General features: G+C 37.8%; 1 protein-coding gene across 1 annotated transcript in view; it reads right to left on the reverse strand.

Moving 5' to 3' along the window:
- Positions 1 to 1556: 1556 nt before the first annotated feature.
- LOC116738390 (netrin receptor DCC-like) overlaps positions 1557 to 24065 on the reverse strand; it is a 28830-nt gene continuing 6321 nt past the window's right edge. Inside the window, exons 2-3 of the mRNA XM_032595322.1 lie at positions 4046 to 4188; positions 1557 to 1646 (exon numbers count right to left, since the gene is read on the reverse strand). Of these exons, the coding sequence (XP_032451213.1) occupies positions 1557 to 1646; positions 4046 to 4188 (233 nt within the window). The remainder of the gene's footprint in view (positions 1647 to 4045; positions 4189 to 24065) is intronic.

Genomic DNA, 24065 nt, shown 5'->3' on the forward strand with positions numbered 1-24065 from the left:
CATGCTCTTTTAAAATTATGACCTACTCAAGCTTGAAATCAAAGACAGAGCTGAAAGGAATAATTCAGCTGAAACTCTCTTATTGGGTTTTCAAGTCGCCTAACTGATAAATATGCAAATTAGCTCCCTTTTGGCGATTCAGCTGCATAAACAGGGATTAACTCCAAATGCAGCTGAAAATTCAGAAATGAAAAGGGTGCACGCAAAATGTTCTTAATTTCACCTAGTTCCAAGCTGTAGATAAACATGGCGATAGGAATTTAAAATTCTAGTTCACAATGAAGATGCAGCTCTGAAAGGCATCCACTGGATTTATAATGTGTCAGAAGCATCAAGAGGCACCTTCCTCTCTGCATCTCAGGCAGAGTGTAGGTTCCCTTGACAACAGGGCTTGGTGGTGGCCACTGACCAAAACTGCCCCCCCTGAGTCAGTGAGGAGCCTGTCGTGGAAAGTGACATCACTCAAAGGCAGGTACTGTGTGCGACTGCCTTCCATTTCACTTCCCTTCCTCAGGGCCTGTTCTCAGGGAGTCTGCCATTTCCGCAGAGGGTGACAGGGATGTTGGTCAGGAGGCCAAGCAGTGTGTGGGAGCTGGCCACCTCATCCAAGGCTGGCAGCCATGGAGAACTCAGGAAGGGACAGGACGGAGGGGGGGGAAACACTTCCGTCCAGACTTCTGAGGAAGATGGCCTTGGTGAAGCTTTGAAATGTCATCACAGTGTGATGTGGCACAAAAGCCACCCAAATTGAAAAGTGTCCTATTACAAGCTTAAGCACATAATTACCGTGTGTCTGAGAAGATTGCATATTGTATCCTCTTTCAGGAAACAGACTCCTACCGGCAAGACACCACTAGTTGCAGATTTTTATATTCCCGCTCTTCAGACACAAATATTAACCAAGGGCAGATTGACAAATACTTGCAAAAATGGGTGAATTTTATAGCCGCTTGCTAATACCCACCACTGGTGCAAGATGAATGTCTGAGTTACAAAACATAAGCCTTCGCTGCCTTTTGTTGACTTATTTACTTTTTGTGCTGTCAAGAAAACATCCAATCCTTTGGTGCTATGTAGTGAGAGAATTTCCTTGGGCGCTTTGTACTTTGAAGTTGAAAACGAAATAATGAGCTTGCACTGATTTGCCATGGGATGGGACAGGCTTCAATAATGCACTTGCATTTTGTGAGACTAGACCTACAGGAAAAGGAAATGACAGGCCTCGATGAAGGAAAACATAAGCATTAGTTACGACGGTGTGGTCACTGCAGTGGCAAAGACCCAGGACTAGTCTAGCAGCTTCAGCTTTGACATTGCAGTGAAGATGTTTATTTACTTTTGTTTAGGGACCCCATAGTAATCATTGTGAAATTCCTGATGCCTATGAAAGAAGGGACACTTATTCCTTCTGAACCGCTTCAGGATCCTCTGTGAGTGGTCCTGATTGTTGACCTGTACACTGGTTAAGAGTTCTTGGACACAGGTGTGCTGTTTATGGGTAATTGGTATGCTGCAAAGTTCCCAGAAAATACACCTCATCAATTGGGTAATACGTGTTAAAAGGCCGAGCCTGTGATGGCATTAAGTTGCTTCATTAGCCCTTCCAAACTTGCCATTTGTTCACTCAAATCATCCTGTTCATACACCTACAGAAAGAATAAAAACAAAAGTTAGGACAGGTGAACATCAATACATTCCCTTTATGAAAGCAGTGGCCATGTCAAGTTGGTTTACTCTGTATTCTCAAGCATGACACAGTAGCTCATAGCCATAGTGAGAGGCTGTGCTCAGAATAGAAGCATTGAATGAAGATGTCAATAAAAGAGGTGGTGAGGAGAGGAATGATTGCATACTGTTTCACTAACTTCATCCCTGTGTTGAGGAAAAAGCTTTAGAGTGAAAAGAAAAAAAAAATCTCATTTCACACTGTCTGTGTGGTCTCAGTTAAGTTAGTGAGCCTCTCAGATATACAGTTCTTCTCAGCTACAAAATGATGATTTCTATTTCATAGGTTAAGTATCTTGTAGCATGTTTAGTGACTATCACAGTGGCCAGGACATGGTTCATATTCAATATGTTCTCCTTTTTCCTTCCAATCTCATCCAGCAGGATATGAACACAATGTATATCACCATGTTTCTTTTCTTCATAACACAACATAGGTACATTTTTGTGTGGGAGTTTGATGGGCTTTGCCTTGATCAGTGAAAGGTCTGAAGATTATGGCTTTGTTTTGCGGGTGGAAACAAAATTCTCGCTCCAAACCAGAGTTGGCTATGTGCACAGCACAGTAGTAAAGGCAATCTTATAGCCACCAATATGATTGGTGGGTAAAATGAAGAGGTCAACCTGCAGAAGTCTTAATGAACATATTCTCTATAACAGCTTTTTTCTTTCTTGTCTCATACCCTTTATTTTGACTAATGCAGATCTGCCCTTACTTGATCATTCTTGGCCATTCATTTGATTCAGTTATTGGGTTAATGAAGCCTGAGTCATGATTTCTAGTTCTGTATAGGACAGAAAGCATTACTCACTACCTGGTCAGAATGGGTATCTAATCCTGCCAAATAAATACTGTTGATCCCAAGAGAACACTGGTGGAGCTTTTATGGGGGGGTAGGTCCTCACTCACTCTAGCGCCGAGGAAACAGCTGAAAATGCATGGTATTAAACTAGTTGAAAATGGTATGTCTTGCAGAAATCTCAGCATGTCAGTGAATGATTTGGTCATATACCATATAATCTCCAGAGCTGAATGGGAATTGAAAAGTGGACAATTTGGCTCAAAAGACTGGTCTACATATGAAGAGTGAGGTTGAGGGGAGGTGATTAGTTGATAACTCATTTCCTAACATGTTTGTTGGTTGTTTTTCTTGAATTATCTAGGTATCATTGTGTAGCACAGCAATCACTAGCCACATGCAGCTATTGGATTTTTGAAATGTGACTAGTCTGATTTGGAATGTGTTATACGTATAAAATACACACCAGATTCTGAACACTTAGTACAAAAAATGTAAAATATCTTTTTAACATCTTTTTAATATTTATTACACAATGGTAACATTTTGGAAATATTGGGTCAAATGAAAGATATTGTTAAAATTAATCTCGTTTATTTTTACATCTTTTAATGTGGCTTCTAGGAAATTTAAAATTACACATGTAGTTCATATTATATGTCTATAGGACAGTGCTGATCTAGATCATTTGCCCTGTGTCTCTATATCCTTTAATGTGCAATTTTACTGCTTTTAATATTATACCTTTGGCTATCACTCCTTAGAATCAAACTTAAATGCATATTGGTTCATCTGACATTACAAGATGAGCTATATTACATAAATTTAGGAATCTGATCTGACTTAAGATATGGCCAACCAACCCTGAGACTAAACAAATACCGTACTAAACAGCCAAATCCTGAAAAGTAGTGCAATGGATTCCTATAAATTTGAATCTTTTTAAAGCATACAAAAAGGTATGTTAATCATATAACATACTTGTGCCAAACATTCACACACATACACATATTCAGTAGTTTCCAAGTAGTTAAAATATCTTATTGTTTGCAGTACCGAAAACAATAGTTAAGAAAAAAAGATTGTACATTCAAATGAGATGATTCTAACCTGTTATTTCATCTTTTTTCCCCCTTTCACTGTGATTTTTCAAGGCACATAGGTCAGTTTTTTGCTCTCCTTTCAAATGCTTTCCCTTGAATTATATTCAGAAACACTCCAGAGTTTTCTAAATTTCTGCTTTTAGGTAGCATCTTTTCAAATCTCCCTTACAATGCATTTGGGGAGAACTGTTTTGCCCTCTCAAAATTTAGATTTTTGGTCTCCACTGATTTTCTTTCTGAGTTTTCTAATGTGATCACTTTTTAGCTTTTTCCTCTAGCTGCAAACTTTTCCTCTCAAATAACTAAATAAAGTCACACATTCTGTAGTCATCTGCTTGTGTTTTTAAGATTGCTTTTTGAGTACAGCAGTAGTCACTGCTTCACCTGATGCAGCATAAATTTCAAGGATGGCCTTACGTTGGCTGGATCCTCTGTTGCTTTGTGGCTTTCCTCAGATACTTCAGGAGCTGTTGGCACAGATACAGGAAGCAAAGGAGATCTTGCCTTACCAGCCAACCCAAGAGAGGCTGTTTTAACATGAGTCTTGGGAAGAGCAGGCCCTGAAATAGAAAACACAGAGTGATGAAAGTAATGTATAAAACATTCTGGGGAAAAATCTCTCAAGTGTGTAAGCCAATTCCAGTGGGTTGGCATTGATTCTAGGTTATTGTTCATTCTGTAGTATAGAGATGGATTATGACACAATAAATGGGCTCATTTTATTTCTATTGAATGGAAGACAAATTCTGATTAGGTCTTTTCAGATGAATCTTCACCAGTCATATGTAATTTCAAGTGGATTCCAAATCATGCTGTGAAAAGGTTGCCTGGGCATTCCAGACTGTTCATCACACCCTACAAAGTGTCAGTGGAACTCATTTGGTGCCGGTCTCAGCTTTGGGCCAGAAAGCCCTGTGTTAGCCTGCCTAAATGAAGCCTAAATTGTTGAACAGTACCGAGGGATATTTGTGCAATTAAAAGGTATGGTCACTCCTGGTCTCCAAAGAGTATTAGATGTTATAGTAAAACAAAATCCTTCATGGCTAAACTGATAGAATCTCATTATTAATTCTTTTTTGGGGGGGAAAAAGTTATTCTGTCCTTACCAGTATAGTTTCTCTCAATAAAAGAAATTCTAATGTTCATGAAAATCATTTGTGGGAACTGCTGAGTTTCTACTAGATGACATTTCTGTTATAAACAATGGCTATCTTTTCTTGGGGGATCTGAAATTTACCTTATGAATCCTGCTTAGCTTATAGCAGTGATATAATTTGTCCTTAGAGCCTAAAATAAAAGTTTTATGAAGGCTTACTGAATCAGCTAGTATACCTCACATGCCTAAGGACTTTGTCATTCTTAGCTTTGTAACCAAAACCTCAGCATAGAAGGTATTGAATTAAACCATGGAAAGAAGTTTGCCCAAGTTCTCTTGTATCATCAGTGACATTTGAGTTCTAATGATCCTAACAGTGTACTAATGCAAAATCTGGGGGGAAATTTTTCATTTTGATCATACTTTGGTACACATAATCCTAGTTAATAAAACTCAGAGGTTATTCTACAATCAAAGAAATAGCGCACACTTGCTTATTGGGAAAAAGTAATGCAAACAGTCTAATAGGCCAGCAGTTGGGTATATGCTAGGCAAAATAGCATGATAAATCATAACAAAGAACCTTTTCTCATCCCTTCATCTTTATATGGCTTGACATGAATTCCTTCATACTTGTTTTCTTTCACTCTTAAACTTCAGGGATCAAAAGTTTGCAGTTGGAGTGATTTATCACTAGAGGGTGATCTTAAGTTTTTGGTAGCTCAGATGAAAAGAAGTACAGAGACAGGAGTATGAATCATTTTCTTTAAGAGAGAATATAATATTAACTGAATGTCTACTAAACTCTAGACCTATGCTAAGTACTTTGTCATTTTAGGCAAAATAACATAGTGGGGGGAATTTGGGATTTATCAGTCTAATCTACATTCAGATCCTAGAAAGCTCAGCTGTGTACTAGCCACGCAATCCCTTGGTTAACTGACTTAACTTTCCCTGCCTGTTTAGTCTTCTGTAAAAGGGGAATGATAATTTGTGAGGATTAAATAAGATGAGGTAATTAAAGTGGTTGGTGCCTATAACTTGTTCAAAGAGGGCAACCTATTATTAATATTTAATTTTCAAAACAATTCTACCAAATGCCATTATTGTCAGTTCATATATGAGAATGCCAAAGTGGAGAGAAATTAACTTACCCAAGCTCACACATTTAGAAAAGGGCAGGCAGAGGAAAGGTTTGTACCAAGATACAACTAACTCCACTGAACAAATTAAGGTTCTATCATTAATGTGTTGATCTAGCCCATCCAATATAACTAACTTGAGGGTAGAAACTATTTATTGTATTATGGTTTCTCATGGTTGAATTGAGTTTTAACATAAAGGGGCAAACAAAATTCTAATAAACCTCTGCATGAATTTAAACTACTTTTATTACAATTCTATTTAAATATATATAAACATAACACATGGCATAGCTTTTATAAACTTGTAGTTCTTATACTGTGCTATTAAACCAAAACACATTTATTTTTTTTATTTAAAAATTTTTTTTTAATATTTATTTACTTTTGAGACAGAGAGAGACAGAGCATGAACAGGGGAGGGGCAGAGAGAGAGAGAGAGAGACACAGAATCTGAAGCAAGCTCCAGGCTCTGAGTGGTCAGCCCAGAGCCCGACGTGGGGCTCGAACCCAGGGACCATGAGATCGTGACCTGAGCCGAAGTCGGATGCTTAACCGACCGAGCCACCCAGGCACCCCATAAACCAAAACACATTTAAAATCAAATAGCAAAGTCCTATAAAAATAGCACAATTTAAAGTTACATCATTTATTTAATATGACGGATGAGGTAGTTTGGATAAAACAAAACAGCCATATAAATGTGGTACTGACCGCTATGTCAAAAGTCATTTTGGATTTGTCTTATATGCTCAGTTTTCACTACCAATTTCCTCTGGTTGAACAAGAGGCAAACCTTCTTTCTTCTGCAGAATGTAATGCCAGCTAGTCTCCATTGGATATGAACAAAATATTTGTATATTAAATCTACCTCTTTCATTTTTCTCTTTAGACTATGACTATAAATGCAGTGTTCTTGGAGCCAACTTAGTTGTAAACTCAAAGGCAGGAACTAAAACCCCTGGCAAAGTGATGCTATAAAATGGCTCCCCAGATGCTCCAATATGTGTGGTTGACATTAATATTGTAGATAATTAAGTGAAAGCACAAAGTTTAAAGAGGAATTTTCATAGAGGGCTGGTGAACCTTGAGAAGGTAGCTATTGAACCCCTACTTTGAGTTACAGTTTCTGGATTATGTTTATCTTCCCTTCTAGAATGTTCACCATGCCTTGCTTAAATCTGAGTTTAGCTTTATTGCCACAGAAAGCTGCTTCTCTTAGAACTTTCCACGAGCCACCTCTTCCTTCCCTATATTTAATAGAGTAGGTGCACTTTAAAAACTAACACAGATTTCTGTACATATCCTTATTTATCTTTTATTTTTATCTCTAATTTTGACTTAGGTTTTCTTGATTATGAAATCTACTTATTTATTTTTAACTTTTAGCTTTAAAATTTTTAATAAACTAAAACTATGTCTGAAAAATTTACACTTCAACTCTTAAATATATGCAGTGTGTGTCTAATGCATATTGGAAATCAATTCACTTTAACATAGATATCTGCAAAGAGAATGACACAAGAAAAAATCAGTAACAAAAGCATAGCTTATTGTGTAGGAAATTCAAACAAGCTGTGCCTGTTTCATCCTAGGAAAGATACAAGAAAAAAGATTATTTTAGAATTTATTAGATTGTTCTATAGAATTCTCTAATATTTATTTGAGTACTTTTTTTTTGGTAGTTTTGCATGTGGGGAAATTATAGTTCTCACTATAAAAGTATATTTTGATGGTGTATTTTCTGCCCTGGATCCTAAACACTTGGGGAGATCCACAGTGTATTATACTGCATCTAAAATACTTATATTACAATATGATGCAAGTATGCCTAAAGAGTACCATAATTCAGACCTATTATAAAGATCATTATAATAATTGATTTTCTCTAGTGTCCAGGCAACAGTTATACATTCAGAACCTACTGAGTGTTGAACAATATACAAGACACTGCATTTTACAAAAGGAACTAAAGACATTGTTTCAGCTTCAAAGACCACACAGAGTGTTTAAACCTCAAGTGACTGCCTTTTCTCAAGTAATATTCACAGATTCACAGAAATTCAGAATGCTGGCCCCTTGAGGGCTCTTGGAGTTTATCTAGTGACCTTCCCTTTATTTTGCTGAACAGAACACTGAGGTCTCTGGAGATCAAAAGATCAAGGTTGAATTAAATTCCATGAAATTCCAGTATAGGTGAAGAATCTGAACCCTTGTTCAGAGTTCATTGTTAATAGGGTTTGTCTGATGTAGTTTATGGCCTTAAATATTTTTCTTTCCCTTTCCTGGATGGGAATTAAGAAAAGAGTATAAGGGATATTTCTCAGGAGAGATTTTCCAGTATCCAAAAAGACAACTTGGGTCCCAAAACTGCCCTTAGGAAAGGGGAGCAGATATCGTAAAACAAAGACTCCTATGAAAACATGCTATATTTGAAAGCAGATGCTCATGTTCTTACATGTGCACTAGCTCTGTTGCTATGTTATATTTGCATTTGGATAGATTCAGCATTTTCTACTCTGAACCACCGCTGTTTTAAGCCTGGACACTGGTGAAACTTGGGTCCTCACAAGCTCACCAAGTTGAACCTCTTCCCTTACATACTCGTAGTTCACCATGTGTTACAGGTTTCTGTCTGGATTTTCTAGTGTGCATCCTTATCCTTCCACAGGGCCATGAGACATGCCTTTAATCCTTTACCTTGTGGCTTACTCCAATGGTTAAATTCTGAATTCATTTTCTACACCATTCAAACCAAACATCTTTATATGAAATCACCAGTCTCATGGCATCAACTGTGTTCAAGTGAGAAAGCGGCGTAATCATTTAGCATTTGTATTAGAAAGTGATGGCTGGGAGCTCAGTCCAATCTGAAGAGGACACTGGGAGCCATCTTGCTGCTTCTTACCTACTGAGGAATTCCAGTTGTTGAGGGACCATTCCTTCATACTGAAGCTTCCTAGATTTCAGTAACGGGGGGGGGGGGGGGGTGTCGCCACACTTCCTCCATTGTGGTTTGGCCTTTTCTACACTGCCCTCAGAAACCAGTTTAAAAGCTAGCTTTGTTCTTGCAGCCCTGGTCCCCCCTATTTTCTATGTACTCATTCTTCACCCTCGGCTGCCTTTGCTGTATCGGGGGGTATTCGGACACACTGAGAGAGAACCACAATCCTACTCTCCCAAAGAACTCATGGAAACAGTAGCAATTAAAGAAACCATTTACATTAGGGTATTGAACTTCTGTTCTTCAATGTTGAGAATGACAGAATTTTTAAAAAAAAATTTAAATGTTTTACTTATTTTTGAGACAGGGAGAGACAGAGCATGAACAGGGGAGGGTCAGAGAGAGGGAGACACAGAATCTGAAATAGGCTCCAGGCTCTGAGCTGTCAGCACAGAGCCCGAAGTGGGGCTCGAACCCATGGACCGCAAGATCATGATCTGAGCCGAAGTCGGCCACTTAACTGATTGAGCTACCCATGTGCCCCGAGAAATGACAGAATTTTTGATAGCTTTTCCTACTTTTTGTAGATCTAGGGAGTAACCAAAAGAAAGACAAAAATTAAAAGAATTCTTTCTATGGCTCTCAGCTAGTAATCTAATATAACCTTAACCTGGTAGTCAAGATTCTCTGTGATCACTCCCAAATATGAAGGATGACTTTCAGATGTGAACAAGAAAATCCATGTCACTTTCAGAGAGGATGTGAACAAAGCTGAGGGGGGCAGAAGTGATAAGAGGGCTGGCACTGGTGCTCTGAAGAATTGTCTCCCTACAGACTGGCCTCTGAGAGATGAGAGGTTCCCAATCCTGTAGACCAACCTGGTCTTCATGACAAAAGGTTTCTGATTTCTTGTATGACTTACTTTTTTTCTTCTCATGAGAGTAAAATATGTATGATCTATACAATAAATTCCCAAAACAGAATGTGTGTTCAAAGAAATAAATATTGAAATTGAGTCCTAACTTGGGACTTAGGAGTCCCAATTGTATAGTTTTGTGACTGTGGCTCCACAGTCTTTTGGTCTCAATTTCTTTGTTATCTATAAAGGTCTAACAATCTAATCTTTAAGCGATTAACTAAAAAGTATACAAGGAAGGAGAACACAGCTGTTCTACCTGTACTTAACTTTACATTTGGATTTCTTTGCTCTCCATAAGATTCAGGAAGCATCAGTTAATCCAAGGTAAAAAATGAATCCAAAGAAATCTCTGGCAAGTATATCCTTAAAATTCAATTACTATAATGTAGGAGTTGAACTGGTGCCTTCCACAAGAAAATGTTCTATTATTTTCTCTTAAAATTATTAATGAGAAACCATAACAATTCTGGTTGTTTCGCTGTTTTATTTCAAATTAACAATGGACAATTCAACTAAAAATAGGCAATGTTAAATTACTGTGAGTTTACATTACCCATGATTAATTGAAAAATTTAAATTTACAAATGCTCAATCTGAAACCACTATCGATTTCCCCCTACCCAGGGTGCATGTTGAAGAAGTGTTTCAGGCGACCCTTAGGTAGAACACATGATGCTGATGTGCTAAATAAATGGGCCTACAATGATATACAACTAATTAAGTGAGCACTGCTTTGGTTTTAATGTTACTTTCCTCAGCAGGACCCACTAAGGGGATAAAATACAAATGAAGCTGAAGATCTCAGATGGGCCAGCCGTGTGCATCAGGTGTAGATAAGCAGCCTCAGCAGGAATTTACTGTTTTAAGCTTTATTGTCACAGTACAGTTATTAAACATTTCATTTGCTCATTAGGTACATAATGTATGACTGCCAGGTGCAAACTCCTGCTAGCATCTTTCTGCAGAGGGTTCTCCCAACTCAAATGATTCTTGGTGAGAAATGTGAAATTAGGCTGCAGCAGGAATGGAGTGAGCAGAGTCCCATGAGTCGAATCAGGGGCCAGTGGGGAGCATGATTTTGATTTCAATATTAATTTTCACATCTTTGCCTACTTTTTCCCATTTTCTGTCTCATTTTCCACTTCCTCACCCTTAAGAATACAGATAAAATGGATAGTTTTGAAGAGGCTTGGGTTCACATCTCCACTTGGTTTCTGACCCATTCTGTGATGCCTGACAAATGAAATGGCCTGTCTTGGTCTAGTTTCTATGTGAACCATAATTTCATTCTCACATATATTTACTATTAAATAAGTACTTTGTTCTTTGGGGGAAAATGGACGTATCATACAGTCATACACACGTCTCATATGCAAAGAGCTTTTGAGGCTTTGGAAGAAATAAGAAACATGTACACAGGAAATGTGTAATATTCTCTAGCTTTTCATGTTGACAATATATTGAACAAAAAGTGAGTGGCTGTATTAATCTTGATACAATAGCCTCAGGCATTCCTCCTGAGTGATCGAATTTCAAGCATGTAAGCTTTGGCATCAATCTTAAAGCATTTAGTCTACCATGTGTATTCTATTTTAAAGGTGAGAAACATACCTAAAAGTCACTTCTGGGGACAGAAGCTTTGTGCTCTTCTAACCTTCTCCTCTCTCTTGAAAAATAAGGGAAACACCGAGGGTGTGTTAATGAGGTGCTTCTGCCCACCTCTCTACCCCTTTGTAACCCTCCCCCCCCCCCACATAAGTTGCAAAGGAGGGGCTACTGTGAATAACAAGTAAGGTGGCTTTCATTGAGCTACCTCTCTGTGGAAGGTGAGAGGGTGGGACTAATATGCTAATGGTCACTTCTCAAGTTCTTAAACCTGCCTGTGCTCTGACTCCTAATTCTTTGGCCTTGAACTTTCTGAAGGCTGCATTCCTTAAGCAAAGAAGGAAAAGCCCTAACTTCAGCAGAGCAAGTAGGTCTCTGCTGTCTGTTCTAGCTCACAGCTCATGGGTCCAATAGTACTGCAGCCAGGGAGGGAGGAAGAAGTCTCCCAGCCACTACTACCCAGTTATTCCAGAGTTATTACATGATTTGCTAGGATCCCTGATTTCCATTTGGTTATCAGCAGCTTTTTTGTCTATTATATCCATGAACTGGAACCCAGAGAAAGAAAGGGTAAAACTCAGGGGCCCTCTCCCTGTCCCAGAGGTACATAAACTCCAGTAACACATCTTCACCTACATCGTCTTATATACTCTTTAAAAATAAGCCTTTTGGGGCGCCTGGGTGGCGCAGTCGGTTAAGCGTCCGACTTCAGCCAGGTCATGATCTCGCGGTCCGTGAGTTCGAGCCCCGCGTCGGGCTCTGGGCTGATGGCTCAGAGCCTGGAGCCTGTTTCCGATTCTGTGTCTCCCTCTCACTCTGCCCCTCCCCCGTTCATGCTCTGTCTCTCTCTGTCCCAAAAATAAATAAACGTTGAAAAAAAAATTAAAAAAAAAATAAGCCTTTTAAATAATATCTTCATTACTCATGTCTTGGAGGTGGGAAAGTCAAAGTTCAAAGAAGATAAGGGACTTGCTCAAAGCTATTCAACTGGTAAGTGGGGGTTGACTACTATATTCTTAAAGTATATGCTTTTTCTTAGACAAAAAGAAAAAATAAAATTCTACAAAGTAGGCTTTGAAGAAAAGCAGAGTGAAGTGGACAAGAGATTGTTATGCTGAAAGAGAAGGAGAGTGTGGGCAGGAGAAGAAGAGAGAGAAGACAAGTTACAGTGTGAAATGGTGGTGGTGGTGGTGATGGAGAGAGTAGCAGAAGGAATAAATCAGCATATTCCTGCTCTCTTCCCTATCTTGATCCCAGTTAGACTCATTTCCAGCTAAGCAGTGAAACAGTGTGAACATAAACATCATAACATCATATAACTGAAATCTCCTGATGCCTTGGAGAAGAATCATAAATATGGTTTATTATTAAGTAGATAGTTTGAGTTTGCCTTTGTTTGAATAATGCAAGGGTGAAAAATGTCTTCAAATGTCTTTCCTCTTTTGTATCCCTTTTTCCTTTTGGGATTTTCTTTTTTGTCTAGGTGACAGGTGTCTAACTTATGCTTGAAGTACTAAATAATAATCCAGCAGGTATGTTAATTCCTTCTCTGAGGTAATACCAAGATCTAATAGCCCCAATTAAGAAGACATGCTTTCTTAGTTCTACCTATTTGTGTTCTGTTGCACATTGGAATCTAAGTCCTGAATTCACTGGGCCAACAGTAACTGAAGAAAATAGCAAAGTTTCCAAAATACCGGAGGGAAGAAAGTGATCAACTGTGTTGAAGACATGAGTTAAATATTGTCCCAGATGGCTCTGAATCCATTAAAAACCCTGTATACAAGGGAAGTGTTTATTTTACATTTATAATGGGTAAGGGAGAGCTTTACAGAAGGATTTAAAGGGATCTAGAAATAGTCGTTCTATAAAGTTTATGTTGGAAAATAGTTACTAAGGATGAATAAGAAGCCCTCAAGGACAAAAACACTATCTAATGTGTCTTGTTGTCCTTAGGACCTACAGCAGTGCCTAATCAATACAGAGTAGAGCTGACATCATACTTTGTGGAATTTATTCCTGGAAACAAGCTAACAATAAGCAGAGGAGGCTGTAGAGATTCTGCACTCATAATTCAGTTTGTTTCTGCTTCTTCTTGATTTAGGTACATTCTAGAATAGAAAGGTTTCAGGAAAATCATCAATGATCATGAGAAATGAATTCACCAGAACACTTCTAGATCTCCCCCTTTCTTTTGATGCTTTTCTGAGGTTTCCTGATCACTTATTAACAAGAGAGAAACTACAAAATCAAAACTAAACACCTGAGTTGTTTATTGGCAGGCTCCCACAACTCAAGTTATATAGGTCTACTCTGACTTCCTATGTTATTTTGCATATAATGCCCAAGTCAAGAGACCTCTCAATTTCCTGGATATTTCAGATCAATTTAGATAGTTTGCTATTAAAGGGATATTTGTAGCTTCCTCCCAAATTGATTGTTTATTTTTTTCTAACTTTTTCTAACTCTATTTTCAAGAAGAAACAACAGGTTTGAGCTCTTTGTTTATGTCAATTCATCAATTCAGATAGTTTATGCTCATAGGAGAAAAATTGTCAATTATATTTTTTATGAAAAATAGGTTTAAAAACCTTTCTGTATTACCTCATTTTTGCTATTCTAGTGATCAAACTTCAGAGAAGCCACGTTTTGAATTCATAAAGAAATAAGTGACTCTGCATAAAATTTCCATATGGTTTCATGAAAACCTCAGAAAAATGCAGAAACAATGCAGAAATCCAGACATCAGTCTCATACAACTTTTATAATTATATACTCTGTGGGGAATGCCATCATTCTAAATTCATCTGCATTAGTATGCAATAGATTAAATTTCTGGTATATTTCACATGATGTATAAATAGAATGATTTTTACTCTCCAAAAATCAATTTATTTTGTAAATATTGGAAATATCTCCTTTTATAAAGACAATTCTGTTTTTATAGTATAACCTTGATTATTCAGAACAAGATTTCTTAATATCCTGTAATACTTGATTTTTAAAATCTGGTTTTGTTCTTTAATAGAAGTCACCAAATCTCTCTTTGTCTCTGTCTCTGTCTCTCTGCCTCTCTGTCTCTCTGTCTCTCTCTCTCTCTCTCTCTCACACACACACACACACACACACACAAATTGATATCTAGACACTGTGACCATAAATATAACTTCCAGATTATGTTTTGGGGTTAGTGAACTATCATATTAACCCAATCTCTTCCAACTTTTACAAGTATACCTCTTAGACTGACCAAAGCACAACATGAATAGTATTCATGTCACAAGAACATTTTAAAACCTTAGAGAAACTTAATTAGTTAATGAGGCAATCATATAAGTCAATGATCATATAATTTAAAAATATTTTCAACTGTCAGAGTTAAAAGCCATCACTGCTTCCACCCAAAAGAACATGTGTGCCATTAAGGAAACCAGCTTAAGTGAGCATTTCCATTTTCTCCATCAAGAAATCAATTTCTTTTCTGTATTTTGCTGCCATATTTTTAGGGGTGGTCTATCTTGCACATTACCTATTTATTTATTCACCATGGCTCTCTCAGACATCTGGCTTTTGACCTCACCAATCTATAGAAATGTCAGATATAAAGGTCATAAATACTATCATAATTTTTCAGCCTAATAGGTATCTTGCCTTGTAAACCTTTCTACAGGATTTGTTGGTATTATGTTTTCTCAGTTCTAAGATTCATAGAAATATTCCTGAAACCAGGATAATTCTTACAATTGATTCTGTACAAATACTATAGTTTTTATTTTTTCCCTTATGATTATACAATCAAATCAATGGAATACTCCAAACACAACAGCATCTTATACACTTGCTGAAGTATTTAGGGGTAAAGTGAATGGATGTCTGCAATGTCCTTTGAAATGCATCAAAAATTAAGGTGGATGGATAGATGAATAGATATATAAGAGGCAAAAATAGAAAAAAAATGTTACTGATAGAATCTAGGTAGTGGGTGTAGGGAAGTTCACTGTAAAATTTTTTCTGAGCATTTAATATTTTTATAATAAAATATTAGAAGGGAAAAAGAACTATGGGAACTTTGCATTAAGGAACCATTGTATTTAAAACTGCCTTGTCCTTGAAATTCTCTCCCTTCCTGGCTTCTAAAAATGATACCACCATTGTTATCCTACCTCTGGTACCTCTTTATTCCCTCATAAAATGCAGATTTACTTTAAATTTCATTTTTCAAATTTCTTCTTTTCCTTCAAATTCTTTTTCTGGGAGTTGTCATCTATCTATGAGACACTAAAACTTTCACCTCTCTGAAAATGATTCTAGGATCCACTTTTCAGTTGTGACTCCCTCTTGAATTCCTACCACTTTCCCACATCCACAGTCTATCTGCATTTAGATGTCTCCTGCCCCTTCGTGCTCAGCAAACTCTACTCTCTGACTCTCCCTTTCCTCTCAGAGAGTACCGTCTCACTCACTTCCCTCTTTCCATTTGTTTATAACTGTGGTCCTCAAAACATAGGATTCAGACAACTGAGCCACCTTGGACTTCACTTTCTCCCTCATTCTTTATAGCCAATTATTCACTCAATTGCCTGTTTCTTCTTTTGGAAGATAAGTCCAGCCGCTGTCTCTTTCATCTATTTTCACTTCCATCAATCCACATTACAAACTTTCCATCTTAATCTCAGTTTTCTATTTGATCCTCCTAAGTCACTACTCTGCCCTTTTCTAGCTTATTATCTTGTGATTACTCTAGGAATCATCTTCTTTAGCAAAAGAGATTTACCTGTAGATTCTGAAAGCATGTTGTACTTTCTCATCCCTGGGATTTTTTTACTCACTTTGGTCCTCCTTCCTGGTATACTTTTGTGATCCTCCAGCAATCAGGGAAAGAATATTACCGCCATGCAGCCGTACATCTTGTCCCTGCACGTTAGTAACTGTAACCTTGGAGATGTCATTCAACTCTTCTATACTCTGGGTTCATTCCATAGAAAAGACATGGCTACTTTACAGAGATGGTGTGGGATTTACGGACAAGGCCTGTGCAGAATGGCATCTCCACAGTCCTGAGTTTATAGCTATCATAGAATTTCTAACTTATAAACATTTTTTTATTATAAAATAATTTGTATTTTACCCTGAGCCATCCAGAAATGCAATTTCCTGAGAACAGTCTATTCCCCAAAGCTACTAGTTAATTGAGATTTTATTCTTTATTTATAGTGGAACAAAATGTCAATGAAAAATTCTGATGAATCTTTGTCATGCTGGGCCAAAAAGAAGACCTCTTCAAGCCCATATATGGGAAATTATTTATAAGGAAAATATGTTCCTAAGCAATGTTTCATAAAGTTTTCAATATGTGACATGTTCTGCAGCATGAAGTTTCCGAATATCTCATATCTAGAAAATGATTAGAAGCTAGTTCCAAAAAAGGGGCTATAGGATATCTTGTAATAGGTTAAGAAATAAGCCCATAGCAGTATCTCTGGGTTTTGAAATCTATATAGATATTTATTTTAGTCTCCAATGAGAAATAAACTTTCTCTGGTTGGATGTGTTGGGCCAATTCAAGTATGAAAAATATGTAATCAATACATAATTGGAAAGGAAAATGAAAAAAATGTGACAAATGCCAATGGAAATATAAGTAATACACAGAGAAAACAGAAATTTAAAAAGTCCTTTTTTTTTTTCTTTTCCTCTTGTGAACCTATCTGGAGTATTGTGTCATCGAATAGTATTAGCATATCTCTGGAGAAAATAACCTTTCTCTCTCTTTACATGTTAAAGAAGATGCTAAAATTGTTGAGTGTGTATATCTGTGACATTACTAATCATATAATCATTGGCCCTTTATGTATATGATTATAATATAGTTGTTCAGGAAAATAGGCTTTGGTTTCAGAAAGTCCTAGGTTCAAATCGTGGTCCTGCCATTTCCATACAATGTAACATGCAATTAACTATTTTATCTTCTTTGATCCCAAGGTTCCTCATAAGTCACCATGTTCCTCTTTGTGTTTCTGTGAAGATTATATGACATAGCAAATTCATGACTAAGTGCTTGCTAATGGTCACTGTCAGACATATCACCACGCAAACATATCACCATGGTTAGAATCAGTTCATTTTCTTCTTGAGTATCTACTGACTGGGTCCCAGCACTTATTAGGCTTTATGGTGCTAGTAAAGAATACTGAAAAGTGGTGTCTATTATGATCTTACATGTTGGTTTGCATGTAAGTGTGAAATATTTTGTTAGAATCATACTACATATAGAATAAGTAAAGAGATCAAATCTGAGATTAAGTGCATTAATTTAATTAGGAAGGGACTGACTGTATGGCATCTGGAAGACAGTGAGAGCAGCGGAGCTGGAGCAACAGAGTGGGACAGAGCCTGCGTGGCAGATGTAGCCGTCACCTGGCAGGGGGTTAGTTTTCAGGAACTGGGTCCTGTACCATCTGTCTAACCCGGGAAGCACAAGGAGAAAGGTAAATATGTGCGGAAAATTCTAAAACATTAAAAATTTTTAAGCACTTTTCTCATGGTACTTCTCGATATTCTATCGTTATTCCTCTCTCTGATCTGCAATTTCTCAAATACTCACGAACTGGTAGTTGCTTGTGTAGGACCTGTTACCATTTAAATTAAGAAGCTGTGATGGGGGTGGGGCGGACACACCACTAGAACCTTCTAATACAAAAGAAAGAAAAAGAAAGAGTCCAGGAGGAGAGGAAAATGAGAAAGAGGGGGCACAGAGGGATGGGACTAATTGCTCATTTATTGGAGAAACGGGTTCTTTTTCTTTAAAAACTCCCCTCTTTCCCACCTGCTCTGTACTATCATAAAGCCTTCTCAAACATATATTTACTCCTTGGAATTATTTAGTACCCAAGAAATGATTTGTGATGATATTTTTCAGGATATCATATAATACATCCTCGCTTCTCAAATAAACATTTCTTTTATTACCTCCCATTCTCTGTGATTTATATTACCACTGTTTATAGGTTCGCTTACCCTACTACCACCAAAAAATTTTGTAAAACATTTTTTATAGATTTCATATGCTAGTCATCCTGGTGTGACACTGGCTGAATCTGAAATCTTTACTGAACGACGAGTCACCGTTTGAGGAAATGTGTGTGTAATCATTCGGTCTCTGCTGAAGTGCTTTCTGTGGCACAGCAGAAATGTGGGATGCCACGGACAGATTACGACGACCTCCTTAAAAGACAACACACTACGGTTTCCCACAGAACCTCCGCTTCTGGAGAAAATTTATCACAGACAGTTATGAATCTTACCTACCAGTCTTCATTTAAATAACGACAAAAGAAGAGAGAGTTTCAGAAGCGGGATCTCTTTTAAGATAGTAAAATATTAATCTAATTCCTCGTTAGGCACTGAGAGATATGCACTAAGGCCCCAGGTGTTTGTACAAGAAAGTGAATGACTTAATTTTGCAGAATTTCATTTGAGCAGGGCCAAAACGTTCAGCTCCTGGCCTGAGACTCCACAAAGTTACTCCACTAAAGGCTTTTGGATTGGTCTAAAACACAAAATGAAGCAAAACAATAACACTTTGTGGTTTACACCACAAACAGCTGAGCCTAAATGCAAGATGATGACACAGTTGCGGGTTAAGTGGCCCTTAACTTACTGTATATCATGAACAGTTTGAGACTAACAAAAGCTATAAACCCACTCAATGGGAAAAATGTATGTGCACGTGCAAGGGCACACACACACACACACACACACACAGGTGAATTTAATTTCACATGCACTACCAAACCCAGGAGTTCTTCCATGAACTGCAGGTGAAGGACACATGATATGTTCTAGAACCTCAGTACTCAAAATGTGAGCTACAGAGGGAAAGCATCAGCATCTTCTGAAACCTTCTTAGAAACGCAGAATTGCAGGCTCTCCTTCAGAGCCACTCAGTCAGAACCTGCATTGTAATAAGATCTGCAGGCGATTCCCAGGCATATAAAATTTGAGAAGTACTTTTAGATAGTCATGTTTATGGAGAGTTTACAATTAAAAACTGACATGTCAAATCACATTTAAAATGGAATCCCACTACAGTGTTCCTAATAAGACGAAATATATTATTTGTAAATGAGAAGACAAAGGTGTCAGTAATGTTTTACATATGTTCAGTGAGAAATAACTTCTTTTTCCCACTTTCAATAGCTCAACTCCTGCTCCTCATTTCTTTTATTTATTTATTTATTTATTTATTTATTTGGAGAGAGAGAGAGTGCGAGCAGGGGAGGGGCAGAGAGAGAGAGAGGGAGAGAATCCCAAGCTGGCTCTGTGCTAATGAGGGTTTTGAACCCACAAACTATGAGATCATGGCCTGAGCCAAAACAAAAACTCAGACACTTAACTGACTGACCCATCCAGGCACCCAGCTCATCCTCATTTCTTACCCTTCCTTGTCCTGTTTTCTCTTTACAGAGGGTTAGTGCAGGGAATAGCTAAGTCAGATATTAATAGCTGGGATCTAGGAAATTCCATAGGCTTTAGTCACATTAAACTGGGAAGGAATTCAGGAAACGTAGTGTTTCTAAGAAAGAAAGTCAGGCACATGACCATCAAATCTACCTTTTGGACATAAATCCTTACTGGGTTTGAGGAATGGGCCTTCATAACAGTTGGTGGAGACACAGATTAAGAAATTGGAGGGGGAATGCTATTTGATGCAGTTTCGTCATTTAAAGGGGCTGGTGGGAGCTTCCTGGATGTCAGATATATTTATAATTTGAGAACAAGACCTATGCAACTGGAAAGGCCGTGCTTCTCTCTAGACTCAGGAAATGCTATTCAGGCAGCTCTGAGATGCCACTCTGCTCTTTTTAAAATTTTTTTAATGTTTATTTATTTTTGAGAGAGAGAGAGCGTGAGTGGCAGAGGGGTAGAGAGAGACACACACACAGAATGTGAAGCAGACTCCAGGTTCTGAGCTGTCAGCGCAGAGCCTAATGCGGGGCTCAAACTCATGAACCGCAAGATCATGACCTAGGCTGAAGTCAGACGCTTAACCAACTGAGCCACCCGGGTGTCCCTATGCCACTCTTGTTTGTTCACCATTCTGTCTTCATGCGAGGGCTCTCAGTTCACTGGCTGCCCTTTCTCTGTTGCACACACTTGTGGTGAAATACAATGTTCAGGAGTTAGATCTTGTTTCACCAGCCACGAAACCATTAAAATTTACTTTTAACCCCGCTTCCACATGATCCTACAGCTTCTGAATTTAAGTTGTTGGCAACTCCACAGGCCCAACTTATAAGGCAATGTGGTCTCCAGCTTATATCAAATCAGAAGCTGCTGGATTCAGTGCTAACATTTTTAACTAGTGTAATTCATGTTTACATGAACAAACCCTTTCCAGAATAGATCTTATTTGAGCCATTTATAGTTGTGAAAAATGGAAGCATAAAGAGGTTAAATTACTTATTTGAAGCTAACCCAGCCAATGAGCAAGGAAGCTGGGTCCTAGAGTTTTCTTATTTTCTTCCTGTAAATGCTTTTTCAGTTGCATTTGGCTCCAGCCAGAGAAGAGACCTGGAAGACTGGGGTACACTCCTCATCACATGCCACCACTGTCCTGCCTTTTGTCCTGCACTAAGCAGCCTATTTCTATGAACTAACTGACGCACCATTCCAGAGAGCTGAAAAGAGAATAAACAAAGAACTACAATTTTAAATGCAACACCAACTGAAACTCAAGTTTAAACTGGCAATCTCAGCCTTGAAAGGTAGACTAGGTCAACACATTACTATAGTTTGAAATATGCTGTTTCTACTAAAAATCACGGCTCAGGTGACCATAGAAGTACAGAGATACAAACAAGTGGGTAAGAGAATGGGGAATGTGGAAGAAGGATGTTTAAGGAGGGCACTTTGGTGTCGATGTGAAAAGAGCATCCTTGTAATTATCATTACTCCTAATTCCTATAAGCCTCTGTGCAATTATGTCATAATATGTCTCTTGGTTTCAAATCAATAGGACTTGCTTATCGTTTTTCACAAGAAGAAGAAGGAGGAGGAGGAGGACGAGGGCAAGGAGAAGGGGGAGAAAGAGGGGAAAGAGAAGAAGGAGGAGGAGGAGGAAGAGGAGGAGGAAGAGTACAAAGAGGAAGAGGAAAGGGGAAGAAGAGGAAGAAGTGGCAGCAGCTTGTTAGAATTCCTTTACCACAAAAGATAAGGACATTCTTTACGGAGAGTTCCAGTAGATAAGCAGACTGGCAATAAGAACATCCACCCTAGCTATGAAATACACAGGCTGTTTAACAGGCCACTTGAATTCTGCTAAGTCCCTGCCAGTAAGATAAACATTATAAACATTCAGAAGGAGTAGAGCTCTAGATGATTTTAACAATGGTTTTCTCACTTTATTTTAATATCACAGAGCTTTTGCTTTCAGCGTGTTAGATTTTTCACAGCACATTTTCAGGAGTCCATCAACACAGAGGTTTATGTGAACGCTTTTCATTTGTTTCAAAGTTTCCCCTGGCTCCTGAACAAAGCAACTGGAAGCTGGTATTAATTGATGAACTATAAGGAACTCTGTCAAATAACTTAGAATACTTACAATGCACACTATGCAGTTCAGAATCCATTTGAGTGAAAACCTTTCTCTTACTCATACTTTTTCACAAAGCAAAGAAAAAGAAAATACAGAGAGAATATCTATCCTTATGTCTGCAGTAATTAAGACTTACTAGAATTTTGTATGTTTCATTCTTCTTTAAAGATGAAAGCCTATCAAATTTCACAGGTGAGAATAAATAGGATTCAGGGGAGCAAAATTATACCCAAACTGACATAAGGGAAAGACTCAGGACTCTATTTCCACTGATCTGCACTCCTGCTTTTTATGAACAAAGCAGACGTTATTCCCCACCGCAGTATGGATGTTAAATTAGTGAATACTTTCCAGGGGTGGTGCTTCATTATTGTTTTCTCTACTCTATGCAATTTAATTCAGTGTTAGAATAAGATGTTATTCAGAGTTCAGAACATGTTTTATGAACAAATGACTGTGATTTTGGAAATGATTTCAGCTTACCTAATCCTTATGCCAATTCTCTAGTTGCTTTGCTTCACCTACAATCATCATTCGACTTGAAAATGAAGACCTGAAGTCACTTTCTGGCTCTTACCTTTATTGTTCTATTCTGATCAACTCAATAAATATTTATTGAGGGTTCACGGTGATTTATGTAAAGGTCCCAAGGATAATGGCACATGAGCCTCGAGAAGTTACAAGTTATTAAACCTCTCTGAATGTCTATCTCTTCATCAATAATGATTATAGTTACTTCTCCGGTAGGCATGAATTCACTTGGAAATGTGAAACTATAAAGTATAAAAGGTGGTAAAATCTAAAGCATTAACTTTTTAATTTCACATAAGCTTATTTAATTTTTTACTTTTTGAGAGAGAGAGGGTGCAAGTGAATGAGGGGCAGAGACAGAGGGAGACAGAAAGAGAGAATCCCATGAGGGGCAAGATAGAGATGAGAGAGAGAGAGAGAAAGAGAGAGAGAGAGAGAAGCAGGCTCACCCAACATGGGGCTTGAGCTCACCCAATGTGGGCTTGGAGGTCAGGAACCATGAGATCATGACCTGATCCAAAGTCAGATGCTTAACTGACTGAGCCATCAAGGTGCCCCTCACATAAGCTTATTTAACAAATCACTTTGGTCCTCAAGATATTTCATAAATAACAAAATTTATACAGTAGTAGTTAACCATGTGACCTCTGATGTTCTTAGGAAATCTGAAACGTATGTTTCCTGCTTTGAAAACAACCTATTGTTATGCTTTCCCTTGTCATTCTCTGGCACTCATGAGGCTACCCACTCCCAGCAAAATTCCAAGGACATTCTTAAATTGTGTTTCAAATTATGTAGTGTACTTCGTAACAAAGTTTTGAAAATAGATTTTTTTTTCATTTTCTCTTATGATTATGTAGGTGGTAACTCAATACTTTAACCCCAGAGTTTAATTGTATTAGGTTTATAATTAACCTCAATTTTATATATGATATAACCAGTTCTGGTGCAATATATTTTTTTTTTTTAAGCGAGCAAACGTTTGATTGAATGAAGTCAAATTTTGACTCAGCTGTGGTCATTCACCCCCTACTGCCAATAGATTTTTGCAATTCTAAAGAAATGCCAACTGTTTGTTTTTCATTCTCATGGACCCTCACATTCTCTAACCCCCATTCTGAGTAATATTCTCATGTGTTTTAACTTTTATCTTCATGTTACACTTCCTTTTATTGTTCTTTATTTTTATCATTGGACTCCAAAGTCCTGGCTATCTGTGATGTGTGGTACAGAAAACAACAGATATCAGCTCCCTGGTTCCTTACCTCCCTGAGAAGGGACACTGACAGGTTGGACAGGTGAGTTTGAGCAGAGAGGAACTAGTCCTCAGTCCCTGGTGGACACTACCCTTGCTAGAACTCCTTTCCTCCCTCTAGCCTACATGAAGGAATAAAACATTTACTCAAATGCTAAGCTAAATAACTCAAACTACCTTCTATAAAACAGTTCTTTCTTCAGGATATTTAATAACTAGCATCATCCTAAAGGCCCTCTTATAGGGAAAAAGGAAGTTGACCTAAGAATAACTATTCTTAGTTAAATAAAGTTAAGTAAAATCCTTTGTTTCCCTTCAATGTTCTATTTCTCTGAATTCTTTAAACTT

The sequence above is a fragment of the Lynx canadensis genome, chromosome D3 (genome assembly GCF_007474595.2).
Source record: "Lynx canadensis isolate LIC74 chromosome D3, mLynCan4.pri.v2, whole genome shotgun sequence".
In the NCBI taxonomy this organism is placed as follows: domain Eukaryota; kingdom Metazoa; phylum Chordata; class Mammalia; order Carnivora; family Felidae; genus Lynx; species Lynx canadensis.